The sequence below is a fragment of the Sparus aurata genome, chromosome 15 (genome assembly GCF_900880675.1).
Source record: "Sparus aurata chromosome 15, fSpaAur1.1, whole genome shotgun sequence".
In the NCBI taxonomy this organism is placed as follows: Eukaryota; Metazoa; Chordata; class Actinopteri; order Spariformes; family Sparidae; genus Sparus; species Sparus aurata.
In genome coordinates, this window is record NC_044201.1 from 29,770,770 (window position 1) to 29,787,932 (window position 17,163).

The 17,163-nt window shown below is 42.0% G+C and overlaps 2 protein-coding genes across 3 annotated transcripts; both read right to left on the reverse strand.

The window, feature by feature from the left end:
* Positions 1-444: 444 nt before the first annotated feature.
* LOC115596218 (high affinity choline transporter 1-like) lies at positions 445-3,297 on the reverse strand. Of its 2 annotated transcripts, XM_030441073.1 has the most exons (3): positions 2,954-3,297; positions 1,685-1,902; positions 445-1,442 (listed from the first exon to the last, which is right to left on the reverse strand). In XM_030441073.1, exons 2-3 carry the CDS (start codon positions 1,763-1,765, stop codon positions 882-884), a joined length of 642 nt encoding a protein of 213 aa, XP_030296933.1. In that variant the 5' UTR covers positions 1,766-1,902; positions 2,954-3,297; the 3' UTR covers positions 445-881. The 2 variants fall into 2 exon arrangements, with proteins under 2 accessions (XP_030296933.1, XP_030296934.1); XM_030441074.1 differs by lacking the exon at positions 1,685-1,902.
* A 513-nt stretch (positions 3,298-3,810) lies between these two features.
* On the reverse strand, positions 3,811-16,893 carry LOC115596157 (high-affinity choline transporter 1-like). Its single transcript, XM_030440978.1, has 8 exons — positions 16,689-16,893; positions 15,207-15,323; positions 12,301-12,456; positions 11,930-12,078; positions 11,198-11,341; positions 10,843-10,996; positions 5,056-5,273; positions 3,811-4,801 (listed from the first exon to the last, which is right to left on the reverse strand). The coding sequence occupies exons 1-8, from the start codon at positions 16,870-16,872 to the stop codon at positions 4,241-4,243; spliced, it is 1,683 nt and encodes a 560-aa protein (XP_030296838.1). The 5' UTR covers positions 16,873-16,893; the 3' UTR covers positions 3,811-4,240.
* Between the last annotated feature and the right edge of the window lie 270 nt (positions 16,894-17,163).

Sequence of the window (17,163 nt, forward strand, 5' to 3'; positions counted from 1 at the left end):
CTATTCAACATCCTTTTAAAAATGAATGCCAGTGATCATACTAGAACTTCCTCATGTTAGCACAAACAACCCTGTAGAGAAATGTTGTTTTACGACATAACCCATAAAGTTTTCACTCTAAAGACTTTAAAAGAAGGATGTAGGAAGTGAGGACACTAGGATAATGAGGGTACTCTTTTGCTTTTATTATGTTATGTTCAATTGCATTTTATAAAGACAAATACATATTTCACATCATACATCAGCAACAAACATATAAATGCAATATATAAAATATGTGCTGGGACCCTGTTTCTGATCTTGCTGAAGTTTGGTGCTGTTCTGAGCATTATTTGTGGCTTTTTGATAGCAGTTTTATATTTGGACCCATTTACTGCAGTGTATTGTTGTCGTTCGGTCGTTTCTGAGGTTGATAAAGCTCCGTTAGCTAGCGGTCTGCAACCTTGATCTCTCGAGAGGGAGTCTAACACAGTTTCACGGTGTGTTAGACCATGGATTAAACTTACACCGGAATATCCCTTTAAGAAAATATGAGTTACAGGGAGCAATATGTAGTTTTGGAGAGGAGATTCAATTTCAGAATTGTAAAATTAACAACATTAATGAGGTAAGATCAGACATATTCATTTTTTCCATAGCTGACTAAAGAAGCTGTTCTCCTAGAGATCCCAAAAAGCTGATCCCCAGAACACTGTTTGAAACTGGAAAGGTGGCAGGGTCTGCCCAAAAAGAAGGAGGCTGTCAACAGAGCTGAAGGCTGTTTCATCTGATTTGGTTCTAGCCTTTTAGTGAAATTCCTCTGAGGAAAAGAGATATATTCTTGCATCTCCTGGTCTATATTATACCTCTAGAAAACAATTACTACTGAACACACAGGAACATCAACAACTTGTGCTAATCATTGGCTCTGATGCCTCATTCTGAGAGTTGTTTCTGTTCAATTTCTCATTCTCATCATGTTCTGTGGTGTCACCTATTGGTGTCAGAGGTTGTGGTGAGTGCTGGACTTTCACTTTGAACACATCCCACTTCTCAGGAAGCATGCCTTTGTTGAAGAGCACAGAAGCCAGATAGGAGAACAACAAGATGGCAGCAATGGCAGACAGCATGGAGATGGTCTTAACTGGAGAGTACTGGACATAAACATCGTCCTCAAGAGTGCACCCTGGGAAGTGTATGACTGGTGCTAACCCTAGTGATGGGTCTCCACTGAGCAGTCTTAATGGTATTCCCACCAGAGAGCCCATAATAGCCCCGTAACCATTGGAGATGTTGAAGAACAGGACGCAGAGGAGTTGAGGGGAAATTACGATGTAGCCCACCTCCACATTCACAAACCAGAACAAAAGGACGCTGGTTTTCAGGCTGGTGAGTGATGTACCAACCAAGCCCACTACCAACACAGAGGCACGGATCACCCACTGAATCTCTCTGTCTGATGCCTGAAGAGGGAGAAGAACAGGTAAACAATAAATGAATGAGACTGTTCTGCTTTCAGATACCTCTATCCCTGCTTTCTTAGCTTGTTTTCCATCATGCTACTTTATTTCATTCATTCTATTCTGCATTCCATTGCTTCCATTTTAAAATAAATGTGACACCTTCACAATAGCAAACAGTGGTTTAGTCAGGATATTTTTGTTGTGATGAAGCAAATTGAAAAATAAATAGTGATTGTTCTCACCTGAGGCCTCGGGATGTTCTTGTAGATGTTGGAGCTGAAGACAGAAACTGCAGAAAGCAAAGCAGAGTCAGCTGATGACATCACAGCGGCGGCCACACATCCAATACCGATAATGGAGATGACAGATGGTGTGAGGTGTTGCAGGGCGATGGGCAGGACTAGAGCTGCTTCCCCGCGTTCAAATGGAGATGGTGAACCATAGGTAGTCAGGTTCCAGTCTGAAGCATGGACACAAAAGATGGAAAGACTGAAAAATTGTCACATTATCTGTCCTAGTCTACTGTATGTTGGGAATCGATGTTGATTATTGATTATTAATTAAAATGTTATCATTAATAATACAATTATTATAGTTAATTAATAAAATGTAGGTTACTATGATTCATTAATGAACACGGGGCGCCAGCCTGAAATCAGGGATCAATTATCAAATTATATACCTTTAGTCTCAAAGCCTGAACTTAATCAATTTGTCAATATTATGAAAATGTTGTTTTACGACATAACCCATAAAGTCTTCACTCTAAAGACTTTAAAAGAAGGATGTATGAAGTGAGGACACTAGGATAACAAGGGTACTCTTTTGCTTTTATTATGTTATGTTTAATTGCATTTTATAAAGACAAATACATATTTCACATCATACATCAGCAACAAACATATAAATGCAATATATAAAATATGTGCTGGGACCCTGTTTCTGATCTTGCTGAAGTTTGGTGCTGTTCTGAGCATTATTTGTGGCTTTTTGATAGCGGTTTTATATTTGGACCCATTTACTGCAGTGTATTGTTGTCGTTTGGTCGTTTCTGAGGATGCTAAAACTACGTTAGCTAGCGGTCTGCAACCTTGATCTCTCAAGAGGGAGTCTAACACAGTTTCACGGTGTGTTAAACCATGGATTAAACGTACACCAGAATATCCCTTTAAGAAAATATGAGTACAGGGAGCAATATGTAGTTTTGGAGAGGAGATTCAATTTCAGAATTGTAAAATTAACAACATTAATGAGGTAAGAACAGACATATTTATTTTTTTCCATAACTGACTAAAGAAGCTGTTCTCCTCCTGTTCTGCTTTCAGATACCTCTATCCCTGCTTTCTTAGCTTGTTTTCTATCATGCTACTTTATTTCATTCATTCTATTCTGTATTCCATTGCATCCATTTTAAAATAAATGTGACACTTTCACAATAGCATACAGTGGTTTAGTCAGGATATTTTTGTTGTGATGAAGCAAATTGAAAAATAAATAGTGATTGTTCTCACCTGAGGCCTCGGGATGTTCTTGTAGATGTTGGAGCTGAAGACAGAAGCTACAGAAAGCAAAGCAGAGTCAGCTGATGACATCACAGCGGCGGCCACACATCCAATACCGATAATGGAGATGACAGATGGTGTGAGGTGTTGCAGGGCGATGGGCAGAACTAGAGCTGCTTCCCCGCGTTCAAATGGAGATGGTGAACCATAGGTAGTCTGGTTCCAGTCTGGAGCATGGACACAAAAGAAGGAAAGACTGAAAAATTGTCACATTATCTGTCCTAGTCTACTGTATGTTGGGAATCGATGTTGATTATTGATTATTAATTAAAATGTTATCATTAATAATACAATTATTATAGTTAATTAATAAAATGGAGGTTACTATGATTCATTAATGAACACGGGGCGCCAGCCTGAAATCAGGGATCAATTATCAAATTATATACCTTTAGTCTCAAAGCCTGAACTTAATCAATTTGTCAATATTATGAAAATGTTGTTTTACGACATAACCCATAAAGTCTTCACTCTAAAGACTTTAAAAGAAGGATGTAGGAAGTGAGGACACTAGGATAACAAGGGTACTCTTTTGCTTTTATTATGTTATGTTTAATTGCATTTTATAAAGACAAATACATATTTCACATCATACATCAGCAACAAACATATAAATGCAATATATAAAATATGTGCTGGGACCCTGTTTCTGATCTTGCTGAAGTTTGGTGCTGTTCTGAGCATTATTTCTGGCTTTTTGATAGCGGTTTTATATTTGGACCCATTTACTGCAGTGTATTGTTGTCGTTTGGTCGTTTCTGAGGATGCTAAAACTACGTTAACTAGCGGTCTGCAACCTTGATCTCTCGAGAGGGAGTCTAACACAGTTTCACGGTGTGTTAGACCATGGATTAAACTTACACCGGAATATCCCTTTAAGAAAATATGAGTTACAGGGAGCAATATGTAGTTTTGGAGAGGAGATTCAATTTCAGAATTGTAAAATTAACAACATTAATGAGGTAAGATCAGACATATTTATTTTTTCCATAGCTGACTAAAGAAGCTGTTCTCCTAGAGATCCCAAAAAGCTGATCCCCAGAACACTGTTTGAAACTGGAAAGGTGGCAGGGTCTGCCCAAAAAGTAGGAGGCTGTCAACAGAGCTGAAGGCTGTTTCATCTGATTTGGTTCTAGCCTTTTAGTGAAATTCCTCTGAGGAAAAGAGATATATTCTGGCATCTCCTGTTCTATATTATACCTCTAGAAAACAATTACTACTGAACACACAGGAACATCAACAACTTGTGCTAATCATTGGCTCTGATGCCTCATTCAGAGACTTGTTTTTGTTCAATTTCTCATTCTCATCATGTTCTGTGGTGTCACCTATTGGTGTCAGAGGTTGTGGTGAGTGCTGGACTTTCACTTTGAACACATCCCACTTCTCAGGAAGCATGCCTTTGTTGAAGAGCACAGAAGCCAGATAGGAGAACAACAAGATGGCAGCAATGGCAGACAGCATGGAGATGGTCTTAACTGGAGAGTACTGGACATAAACACCGTCCTCAAGAGTGCATCCTGGGAAGTGTATGACTGGTGCTAACCCTAGTGATGGGTCTCCACTGAGCAGTCTTAATGGTATTCCCACCAGAAAGCCCATAATAGCCCCATAACCATTGGAGATGTTGAAGAAGAGGACGCAGAGGAGTTGAGGGAAAATTACGATGTAGCCCACTTCCGCATTCACAAACCAGAACAAAAGGATGCTGGTTTTCAGGCTGGTGAGTGATGTACCAACCAAGCCCACTACCAACACAGACGCACGGATCACCCACTGAATCTCTCTGTCTGATGCCTGAAGAGGAAAAAGAAGAGGGAGAAGAACAGGTAAACAATAAATGGATGAGACTGTCCTGCTTTCAGATACCTCTATCCCTGCTTTCTTAGCTTGTTTTCCATCGTGATACTTTATTTCATTCATTCTATTCTGTATTCCATTGCTTCCATTTTAAAATAAATGCGACACCTTCACAATAACAAACAGTGCTTTAGTCAGTTTATTTTGGTTGTGATGAAGCAAATTGAAAAATAAATAGTGATTGTTCTCACCTGAGGCCTCAGGATGTTCTTGTAGATGTTAGAGCTGAAGACAGAAGCTGCAGAAAGCAAAGCAGAGTCAGCTGATGACATCACAGCGGCGGCCACACATCCAATACCAATAATGGAGATGACAGATGGTGTGAGGTGTTGCAGGGCGATGGGCAGAACTAGAGCTGCTTCCCCGCGTTCAAATGGAGATGGTGAACCATAGGTAGTCTGGTTCCAGTCTGAAACATTTACACAAAAGAAGGAAAGACTGAAAAATTGTCACATTATCTGTCCTAGTCTACTGTATGTTGGGAATCGATGTTGATTATTGATTATTAATTAAAATGTTATCATTAATAATACAATTATTATGGTTAATTAATAAAATGTAGGTTACTATGATTCATTAATGAACACGGGGCGCCAGCCTGAAATCAGGGATCAATTATCAAATTATATACCTTTAGTCTCAAAGCCTGAACTTAATCAATTTGTCAATGTTGTGAAAATATCAATACTTAGATAAGAGGGAAGGCGTAAATCCGAGCACCAACCATCTCAACCAGCTGTTATTACAATATGGGATTGTGCAAAATAATCACAGAGACTGCTCAGTTATAATCAACCGTGTTTATTAAAGCTTTCTCCAAAACACAAACCACCTACTTCAATAAACAAGAGTTCTCTACAACTAGCGCCACAAAAACATAAGCAAGCCAAACATGAGTGGGTGGAAATATGTGTGTGCGTGCATTGCGTGCGTGCGTGCGTGCGTATCGACCAAAGGTGATTTGAACAAAGATGACGGTTACATCGTCTTTGCCTTTGTGTGCGGTTTGATAGCACACGATGTGAATTTGGAGGGATAATACCCACAGTTCCAAAAAGGTTGTCGTGCTACCGTGAGGAGTCCGCTTCTGAAGTCAATACGAGGGAATATATATCACACGTCTTATGTCATAGTGGGGTTATTCACTATAAGTTTCCAACAGATCGCTCATAAGATTGCGTGTGTATATTACCCAGGATGTGTATGTAAGTGAGTGTGTAAGTTAGTAAAAGGAAAGAAGCTAAGCAAGCGCTTAGCAGACAACAAAGAATAACACAATGACCATGTGGTGCACAGCGGCTGTCTCTCCCTTAACCAGTGGCCGGCAAGCGAATCGAGGTTTGTTTATCGTCAGCTGATTGAGCTGGAATACGATGTACTGTGATCACACTCGGCGGCAAGACTACAAGCTATCCACTGATCCCTAATAACAGTTAGCGCACAGTACAGTCAACCATAAGTAGGACTCGGAGGTCCCTTCACAACAAATATAAGCACAACAAAAACACGCTACTGTTTCTGCCCAAACAGTAGCCTCTTACTTGGCGTGTATTCCGTCCAACTAGAAACTCCAACTTGTTTTGGATGTGAGGACGGGATCAACTGTAGCGTCCTAACAGCTGATTAAGGCAGGCTGCTATCACACAGCAAGATCGATCAAATGGAAGGACCGGACCTCGGTGATTCCGTCTTCTTCTGAAGATAACCTTCTGCAGGTGGTGAGGAACGACTGGGTTGTGCAGTGTTCTCGTCCAGCGAGAAGGAGCTGAAGCCTAGGTCAAGCAAAGTGAAAAACGTTTCTCAAAGTACACCCTTACGGTAACTGCTGGATGAAACTGGAGTCTCTTCACAGCATCACATTACACTGGGAATGTGATGTGCAGAGGGGTCTCCTGACCTTTAAACGCTGAGTGATGTCATGGTCATCCTGGTGGAGTTGCAGGGCCCGCGGCCACTTTAAACCAATAGGGACAAGGTGAAAGTTTTGGGGATGGGTCATACCTTGAGTTGACAGATCTTCACACCTTTTGGGCGTTGTCTTCTTGTTTTTAACTTCCTCAAGTTGATAAGGCCCTAGTAGTTAGGCTTTTGATTTTCATTACAGGCCTCTTTTTTATTCGAGCCATGTGGGGTGAGGCCCAACATGTATATACCAAGAGGTGAGCGCTGTGTGATAAGACAGACAAATCAGAGAAGGCGGTGTTAAACATTTAACCCCAACCCACTATTCAAATCACAGCACCCAAATGCCACAGGTGTCTATCTGCAGTGACATTCATCAGGACATGCTGAACAAGTTTGTCTTAGTCCAGTGGTTCTCAATTATTTTTTGTCATGCCCCCCCTAGAGGACAGAAATTTTTTCGCACCCCCCCCGAATTGAAATCCTATTAAGAACCTGATAATATTTATTTATCTGTATAAACCACTGTATGAGTTGCAGCATTCTGCATACAATCACCTGATTATCAAAATGGTTTCATGCTGTCCGCTGCCAGAGTTTTTTGCATAAAACACAAACAGGTCTTTCCCCACGTCCGACCGGGTTCATGGTAAACCCAACGTCTATGTAAGCATCGTCATATTTCCTGCTGCATATGTAGCCTGAGCACCCTCACCCCTCCTCACAGCGGGGCGCTGTGTCTCTCTGGTGCACTGATTGATGGGCGGTCACTCCTCTATATAGCAGGTGGTTTTTACCTGGCGTGCCCTCTCCTTTTGCCGTTCTGCTCGTCCTCAGTGGTGGCGGAGTGGATGTCAGCGTGGCGAAGCTAAGGTGGTGTGGCTCTGCTGGCGTTGGAGCGTCCTTGGCATCTTCACCACAGATGCACGTTATCTCTGCAGACGCACGTTATCTCTGCAGCGCACAGGTAAGGCGCAGTAAAGCGCACCGCTGCCTCTTCTCCCCACTCTCTTGTCGATTGTGTAAATGTGACACAGTTGTCTCCGCTGCAGTGTGGCAGACTGGTGGTGCCGTGGGGCTGGGTCGTCCCACTGGAAGCCCATCTGGGTGTCGTTGTGTTCTCCACGTGGTAAGTCAGCGTTGTCCGCTCCTCGCTTTCCATTCTGTTGTTCCGCCTCCAGCTGATTGCTATTTTGTGTGTTGCCTTAGAATATTTATTCTGATTCTCCACGACGCTGTGCCGGTGAGGTCCAAAAACACCGAAGCCATCACCTCCTGGACCTACTGCTGTTTTGGTTATACTGCAACTGTGTTTTGTGTGGGAACTTCATTAATTAATGAATATAATTAAGATTTGTATTGTGTTTTGGGAATGAGGTCTTTGTTTATTTCCCTGTTATTCAATTAATGTATTGTTATTCAATTAATGTATTGTGTGTGTGTGTGTGTGTGTGTTTGTGTGTGTGTGTGTTAAAGTGGCTGTGCTAGGACTGTGAGGCTTGGTTATATTCTTTTTGTTTGTGGACAGGTGCTGTGGGCCCCTGACGGTGACCTAATCCCTGGTGGTGGACCCTTTTCTTCACGAATGTGTGTGTGTGCAGTGTCACGGGTGCTTTTGTTAATTCTCCCTCCCTTGATTTGATTTCGGGCACCAAGGTAACCTCAGCCCTGTTCACCCCTTCATTGGCCACAGCCTAGCAGCAAATGAGTCAGCCAATGATGTCTGTTTTATTAATTAACTGTTAAATAAAACTGTGTTTAGATTTTTCTAAAAACGTCTCTTGCCTGTGGTAATTTCGGACTGTGCGACCTGTAATAAAGGTAATCAATTATTCCTTTTCCACAATTAACTATTTCCTGGGGCGAAACTCCCCAGGTGGCGTTGTCGGTGACACCTTACTACCCTCCACTTGCCACACAAGTGGATAACCGAGGGAATAGCAGAAGAGCTTGTGTTTGTCTTTTTTTAGAGGTGTTAACACGGACTGTTTTATTTTGAAAAGGAACCAGATGTTATATTGTTATTTCGTCGCTTGACTTCCTGTCTGCAAAATTCAGCGGAATTGCTGTGTCGTGCTCCGGCATCCGCCAGATATATAGAAGTCCCGCGTAGCTGTTTTGGAGGGCTCCGGACTGCCAGAGCTGGACGGAGCAGACACGCAGTGCACCAGACCTTTGCTCCTGCCCTGCCTCTCACGCCCCCCACCATTTGAGAACCACTGTCTTAGTCGATGATATCCTTATCTTTTCCCAGGACGGAGAGACTCACATAGTGCCTCCTTGACCACCGGCTCTTCATCAAAGCAGAGTTTGAGTCTCATGTTTCCTCACTTTCATTCCTGTGTTTTGTGGCATTATCTAACAACATTCAGATGCACCCCGCTAGTGTTAGCACTGTAGCTGGCTGGCCTATGCCTACCAGTCAAAAGCTAGTGCCATTGTTTTCTCAGGTTTGCTTAATTCTACAGAAAGTTCTTTAGGAAGTTTCACCTCCGCACCTGGTTGCCTCGGATGTCGGCGTTGTGGAAATGCTCCCTCATAACTCCACTGAGGATGAGAAACTCCATCCGTGTGCCTTCACAGCTCGGAAACTTAAACATGAGGAACAGAGAGCTGCTGGCACTGAAAGTGGCATCAGATGAGCGGTGTCACTGGTTGGAGAGAGCAAGCATCCTTAGCTTGTTTGGATCGACCACAAGAACTTGAAGTACATCTGCAGCCAAGTCACTCAACACCAGACAGGCCAGGTGGGCTCCATTTTATTCAACATTACTCCTCTGAGAACACTAAAGCTGACATTGTGTCTTATCTGTTACATCTGTTTCTCATGTCATCTTTGAGTGCAGCAGGCATCTTCATCATAAGACTGTGCAACTGGTTTTGGATTATGAAAGAGTTAGGGAAGTATGCAGCTGCTTGCTCAGTATTTGACCAGAACAAAGCCTTGTGACATCCTCCTCCTGAACTCCTATACGCACACCCGATGCTGCATTGTCCCTTGTCAGGCATTTCTCTGGACTTCATCACAGGTCTACCTCCCTCTAAAGGTAACACCACCATCCTCAGTGTTGTTGACAGGTTCTTCAGAATGGTTCATTTTATCCCTCTATCCAAGCTGCCCACCACAGAAACAGTGTAGGTGAGGTTGTCCCATGGGTTTTGCAAATGATGTGGTGTCTGATCTTGGACCTCCATTTATGTCAATGTTTTGGATGGTGTTTTTTTCTTTGCTTTTAGCCAGGGTCAGACTCTATTCTGCCTACCTTCCCCATACCAATGGCCAGAACTGAATGGCTTGACCAGGAGCTGGAAACTGGCCTTTGCTGCCTTCCCTCCCAGAGTCCAGCCACCTGTAGCAAACACCCCTTCTGGGTTCAGTATGCTTGCTATTCTATGACTCTGGTCAGCCTTCCCTGAGCTGTAGAGGGAAGTCAGTGTTCCCTCAGCCCAAACACTCATCTGTCATCAATGTTGTATATTGAATGGGGCTCGCAAGAAAAGGATAGCTTTCCGGCAATTACATCCTCCCTCTTAATGGCCTGGACAAACGATTTGTCTGTCTGTCTGTCTGTCTGTCTGTTGGTTCTCCTCCATCAAGTGCTTTCTTACAGTTGTCACCTTGGTAATTGGGGCCAGTATTCAGTGGATTGAGAGGGTTATGGACTTAACGAGGAAACCTTTGAGTGGGTTTCCACCAGCAACATTAAGGACCCAGACTACCATGTATCTTGGCATCTGGCCTCACTGTTCCACATTTAGGTTAATTTCAGGAGATGTTCAAGTGCACTCAACCTGAGGGAAAGGTGGCTTCCACAAAGTTGACAACTTCTAGTTGGACAGTCTTTCATGACTGTTAAAGTAAATCATAAATCATTCGTGTTTTTACATTATTGATTGATAAATTGTTAGATTTTTGTTATGAAAACATTTCAAACCAAAAAAACAAATATTATCATAAAAGAATTTCAACAAAATTCAAATAAAAGACATTTGCAAAAAAATAACACAGTTCAGAGTGATCAGAATATAGACATTAGCTTTGACAGTTGACATCAGTATGTAAAAGCTTTTAATACCTGTGGACGCGGTGGCAGCCCCAAGCAGTATGGGAGGTATCAAAAGTACAAGATAGATGAAAGCAGCAAGAAAGCATGAGCGCTTTGCTGTGGCTGAGGAATCAGCTGACAAGGTCCTCTGGTGGAGCCTCTGATATCCCAGAGTCCCCAGTGCCTTCAAAGTAAAACAGATGGTTAATAATTAGCAGTGTGGCATCTCCATAAATCAGTCAAATGATAGTTTTTTCTCTTGGACACTTACAGGCATGCTGTTTTTAGTATTAGTATTTATTATTAGTATTATCCTCTGGCCACAAGCTGTTTTTATCTTTAGTAACAGTGAGTTTGTTCACAGTATTATTTGCTGTTTACTTACAAAGAATAAGAAATCATCAATCATGATCCAGGTCTTTTTCAGCTCTGGTTTACCAATCCAGGGAGCGTGTAAGGTGTTGTTCATCAGCGTCTGGCTGATATCCGAGACAGAAGGATTCGTCAAAACAAAGGGAACGCAGAGCCACTGCAAAGACAATTATACAAATGAAAATGATTGACACATATTTTCAAGGTGTCCTTTGGACTTTTTGATGCCTTGCTTTTAAGTGTTCTCTTAAAACAAAACGCCTGACACTCTATCGAGCTTTTCACACTGCACTAAGCCCCTGTTAGCCCCAGACTAATGCTGTTTTTCCACTAGCACCTGTGGCCATGCCGAGTCAAACCGAGCTTCGCTGATATGCTTTTCGGTCAACAGCTATACTGAGTTGAGTTGAGCCTCGCTGTGCCGGCGATGGACCTGCTCCGGAGCAGAGCCAAGTGGCAGGCTGCCCCGTCTCCAAGTCTTGTGACTGCAACCGTCTCCACCGAAAATCAATACTCAACTCAACAGCCAAACCTCAGCCATGCCAAGTCAAACCAGTTAAGCCAGCAAATGTACTGGAAAACCAGCATAGAAGGCCTTCGCAGTCGAACAATGTTGGCACATTCCATAGTAGGCTGACCCTGACTCTAGCTGGAGTAGGTTAGTCCTGAGTTTGCAGGGATTAGGATTGCAGTGTGAAAACCCCTAATGAAAACAACATATATAAAGCATTTATAGCAAACCAACCAGGCTGATGAATATGATGACCAGCTGTATAACATCTGTGTAGGCCACAGAGTAGAGTCCTCCCAGCAGTGTGTAGGTGATGGCGACAGCAGCAGAGATCCAGATGCACACAGCAAAGGACAAATCCAGGACCACGCTCATAACTCCTCCTGTCAAACACATTCTAACAGTGAGATTTTATAACCAGTCTCTGAGTGACTATTACCGCTTCAAATCAATATGAGTGGGTCATCTCTACACAGGTATACAGGTGGGAAATGACATCCATGTATACATTTATTTTACTTAACAGATTACACAAATGTAAGAACACAGTTACAATTATACATATCTGAACGTATGTATTTAAAGTATATACATATATACTGTACCTAAAGCAATTAATGTTGCTGGCACACTAAGAAAATCCAGAATAATTGAAGCCAGGCTCAGTCCAGCTGCCACTACTTTTCCATACTTGATATGGAAAGGGTCCAGCATCGTCACATAGTTTGCTTCTCTCATTGGCTCGACGAACACCGAGCCAACTTGATTTGAGAAAGAACAGACCACAGTACAAATAGGAATTAAAATAGGGTGAGGAAAATTTCTTCCATCTTGTCAGCTTTTTAACGTGTAACGCAGAAAATTATACAACATCCTGAGCTTCAGTAAGGAAGCTGTCAATTCTTGTTTTCATCTTGTTTTCTTCACCTGCCTGATTAGCTCCGCCCTGTTATCGGAGTTCTTCCTGTCGCTGCTTTCTCTCAACACCTGCACTTGATCTCCCTCATTAGCCCTTCCCCTTTTTTTCCAGCCTCTCAGCATCTTACCTGTTACTAGAGTTTTTCTGTTCTCACCTGCTACTCCACCTCACTCTACCTGCTCCTCATTGCATCGTTTATTTAGTTTGTATTTGAGTCCAGTCTTTTGTTCAGTCATTGTCGAGTCATTTGCTTAGTTTCTGATATTTTGCTTCTTTTCTGCGATCTTGCTTAGTTTCTGTGATCTAGCTGCTGCCTTGTTTCCATGATTCTGCTTAGTTTGCGTTGTCTTGCTGTTCCTGTTTCTCTGATGATCCTTTATGTTTGCTGGTTCCTCGTATTGTCGTTATGCAGAAAAACTTCATACAACGCACTTCCTGCCTGCTCTCATCCATTTGGATGCACCTTCTGTGCTCCAGCGTGACAGATTCACAAAATCTTTATTATACCAATCTTTATTTTGGGTCTTAAATCTTTTGGCATTTCATTTGCCTACTGTTTTTACTGTTTACAGTTGCCATAACATTGACATGTTAATTTGAACCTGTCTGTAAACAAAATATTTCAGTTGGTATAATTTTTTTTTCAGTTGCATAATTTTTTTGCATAATCACTGGAGCTGGTTCCATTTCCATTCATGACATTATAATGCTGTGTTCAGGAAAACATTTCAACCTCTTTCTAGATCAAAAGTCAACAATGGCAGCACCCATGGGAAGGGGATAGGATGTGTTTTTAGCTGACAGTATTTGTATCAGTAAGTTTTTTTGCTGACTTTTGCAAACAAACTTCCTGTTTGCCGACTTGTACCTGCACGTAATCTATGTCATCAATAAATCCCTGAAGTCATCCTGCTGCCTACTCTGTCTGCGTTTGGGTCATATCACTTTTGTGTAAGTCAACTTTACTGTTGCCTACAAAATGACTTTCAGGTTTAAAGGAGTCATCACCTGGTTTTTTACATATCCAGTCCCTCTTGGATCGCTTTGGATCAATTCTTAAAACTTATTAGAAAAAAAAAAAAAAATAAATCAAACAGAGAGCTTGTTCTGACACTTTTTCATACCGCGACTTTCTCACGCGAGATTATGCGCGAGGTTTTGAGCGGTCCGGATGTGCATTGTATTAATATGTAATGAGGCGCGCGTTGATTGGCCGCAGGAAGGACAGAGCCGGAATGGGGGGCGAGCCTGCATGCACACAGACTCCAAAACATAAACAGCCCCCTGTCATGGCGCACACACTAAATGACGAACCTTACGGAATTCAGGCATTTATGTACGAGCCGGATTCGGAACCTGAACGGGAGAGTGAAGAGGCAGAGATGGTGGAAGATACACGTTTACAGCAGGATGTCTCTGAATGGTAAATTCTTTTTTTTTCCTTCTTACTTTTCACACTCGTGTTTTACATGTAAGACCTGAGTTTTAATGCTGGCGGTCACAATGTATGGCGTGAAAATGACAGAGAAATAAGCAGATTCGGCGTGCTAACTCTGGCTGAGGACGGCTGTGGGCCGATGCTTATGCAAGTAGCCTCCTGTGGTAACGTCACCACAGGAGCAGAGTCAAAATCTCATGCTTTAGGAACGCGCACTACTGTGCGCTATTCCTGTTCGGAAAAAGAGCCAAAGCAAAAAAAATAAGCCACTTTCAAACTCCAGCTTTTCAGGCAAGTTTCAACAGAGGTCCAACACCAATATGCATGATTTAATGAGAGAAATTGCGATTTCCGGGTGATGACTCCTTTAAGTAAGTAGCTGAGGTGTCTGCACATATACACATTCAGAGCTAATCTTTAATAGCGATAGTTGTTTTCCTTTACTGTGAGGTGAGAGAGATGGTCGATGGGAAGTTTACATATCTAGGGGCCCCAGAGCAATTAAACAGTTCTCTGTGTGTAAGTTAAAGGTTAGCTGGAGGACAGATCCATATGGAGCAATAAAACTGCATTTATCTCTTATGACAGTTGTTTAGAGTTGATTTAAGATATACATTTAGCTATCAGTATGAAGAGACCATCTGGTCCATTTCAGGCTGTGAGTTCCAAGAAGTGACCTCAGCGGAAGTTAGATAATGTATAGGAGGAGGCAGACTAACTTCTCTTTCTACTATTGGATAGATGGACCCTCAATCCACCAAAGTGACCAATAAGAAGAAGTGGGACGATGCAGGAATTAGACTTTAAAAAGGCCCGCACAAGTGGAGAAGGGTGGTGGCATTATTTTGTAGTTTTCCGATATCGAAGGTGATATGAATTCTGTTAGAGCAGAGGGCAAAGCATTGGGCAGGACTTTGTCATAAATTTGAGAAACCCGGGTAACGGCCGTGCCTGGACGGACGCTGGCAATTGAGATCTGTTTTCAATAAAGATTGCTCTAACATTCCACCAGCCTTGCCTCAGAAGACTCATTTATCAACATACTATACACTGACACCTTTGATGGAGAAAGCCCAAAAACTACATAGTCAATATGTGTGTGATTATACAGACAGAATTATGGTATCTTTTCAAATGTAAGTTCAAATTCTTACCAATTAAAAAAGACGTGCTGAATGCCAGATGGATCACGATTGCCCATGTTAGTCCCATAGAGGGCGTGTACATCATCTCAGCTGTTCCAACAATGGTTCCTCCTCCGACCCACGTAGCTACAGGATGGATGAAAACACAGCAAGTAAATTTAAACAAAGACAAAGAGCAGCCATTTGTACAGAGGACCAAAGGAAGGGTGATGATTGATCATCAGTAACAAAGTGAACGGACAAGGAGACAGTACTGCTTTCCAAGTGTAGCAAGGAATTAATTTCAAATTAATTAAACTCTTCCTCTGCGTAATTTTCTAGATTTTGTAAAAATCTGAAACCCAGAAATAAAAAATCTGTCCTTGGTTCTGATGCCTCAGTTAACCATGATTCTGAAATGAAAAGAATCATTCAGCAAGCCTTCAAGCTGCTTCGTCTTGGACACAACGCTTATTATGTTCAAATGTCCACCAATCAGTCCTTCTGATTTGCTAAGAGTAAGCTGGAATTGCTGTGGATCAGGGGATACAGTTGGTGCAGGAGGGCTGTCCTCAGCACATCATATCACAATAGGCTACCTTTCATGGTGTGATTCTGTGTTTCTAAAAAACTTAACCTTTTTCATGGAAATAATCTGGATGATAAACACCTGGATACTCTTTTCTGTCCAATGGAAGTATCACACATACATTAAATATCTTATTTAGCTTATTTAGTCTATTTTATGCTATCTTTATTTAATTAGTATGGACACATGCTGACTTTTCTTGTTTCTGTGTACAACTACTCCATGTGACTTAAATTATCCCCTCTGGGACAAATGGACTCACTAGCAGAGCTACATGAAGAGACATGTCAAGTACGAGGAAGCAAACAGTCTGAAAATACATAAGAAGTGTTCAACTGTTATTGCACATACCTCTGTCAACGCCAGACAGTCCCATTTTATACTCAGTCGTAGATGGCAGCCACCCAAATACAAGTAATGCATTATTTATTATTTTCTGAGAAATCAATGGAAGTGTTGAAAAACGCTCACAGTGAAGTGTGAAAAGAATGTGTGGGTCTGCTCACCCCCCCTCACTGTACATGACAACCTTCACCTCTGTCATACAGAGTCTCTCCAGGCACATGGCCCTGTGCAGTAATTCAGTGTTGAAATACTGTGCAATATTTCAGTGTGTATTTTGATTTTATTTTCACTTTTAGTTAAGTCATAGTGTGTACTTACACAGTGTATATTTTACTCCCTTTGGTCTAATTCGCTCCTCTCATAGCCTTTAGCCTTAGCTAATTTTGAGAGACACACCCAAGAGTTCCAGTCTACCTGTGCTACCCTGTGCACGTGTAAAAAAATATCTTATTGCGAACTGGAAACTGTTTGTTCTTTTGCAACACCCACAATATAAAGGGCATTAATGATATTCTTAGAGTTTTATAAACACAGTAGTACAGTTTCCACTCCAGTTTAGCCAGCTGTGCTCTCCTCACCTGTCATTGTGAACATCCCCACCACCCAGTTTATGCTCCGGTTTCCCAGCAGGGTCATCTCCACTCCAGTGGCTGCACTTTTCTTCTGTTCCCTTTTGGACTTAACAGAAGCCCAGATGCCGGTCCCAAGGACCAGGAGGTAGAAAACCACCATTGCTATCACTCCTGGGATGTTGACGGCCATGATAGACTGGTAGACTGGCTTCCTCGCTGACGATGGATAACATCTGAAGTCTAAGTAACAGATTGGCTAAGAAGAGAGGGAAGGCGTTCACACATTAAAAACAGGACAAACAAGAACCTAGTCGATCATCACAATGATAAATTTCCCCTTGCTCTGGGTTGGCAAGCATAGAGACACCACAGTACCGGTTTATAAACCTGAACTTGAATTTACTGCCTTCACTGGAAGTTAAGCAGCAACTACATTGCACAACCTAATTCATACTTCTATGTCACCATACTCTCTATAACT

Coding starts and splice junctions, on each gene's coding strand:
- LOC115596218 (XM_030441074.1), bottom strand. CDS start 3,034: ATGTCATCAGCTGACTCTGCTTTGCTTTCTGTAGCTTCTGTCTTCAGC. Junction 1,443..2,953: donor AGAACATCCCGAGGCCTCAG/GTGAGAACAATC, acceptor CTCCCTCTTCAG/GCATCAGACAGAGAGATTCA.
- LOC115596157 (XM_030440978.1), bottom strand. CDS start 16,872: ATGGCCGTCAACATCCCAGGAGTGATAGCAATGGTGGTTTTCTACCTC. Junction 12,457..15,206: donor CAGCACGTCTTTTTTAATTG/GTAAGAATTTGA, acceptor TCTCAAATCAAG/TTGGCTCGGTGTTCGTCGAG. Junction 10,997..11,197: donor TTGATGATTTCTTATTCTTT/GTAAGTAAACAG, acceptor TTTACTTTGAAG/GCACTGGGGACTCTGGGATA.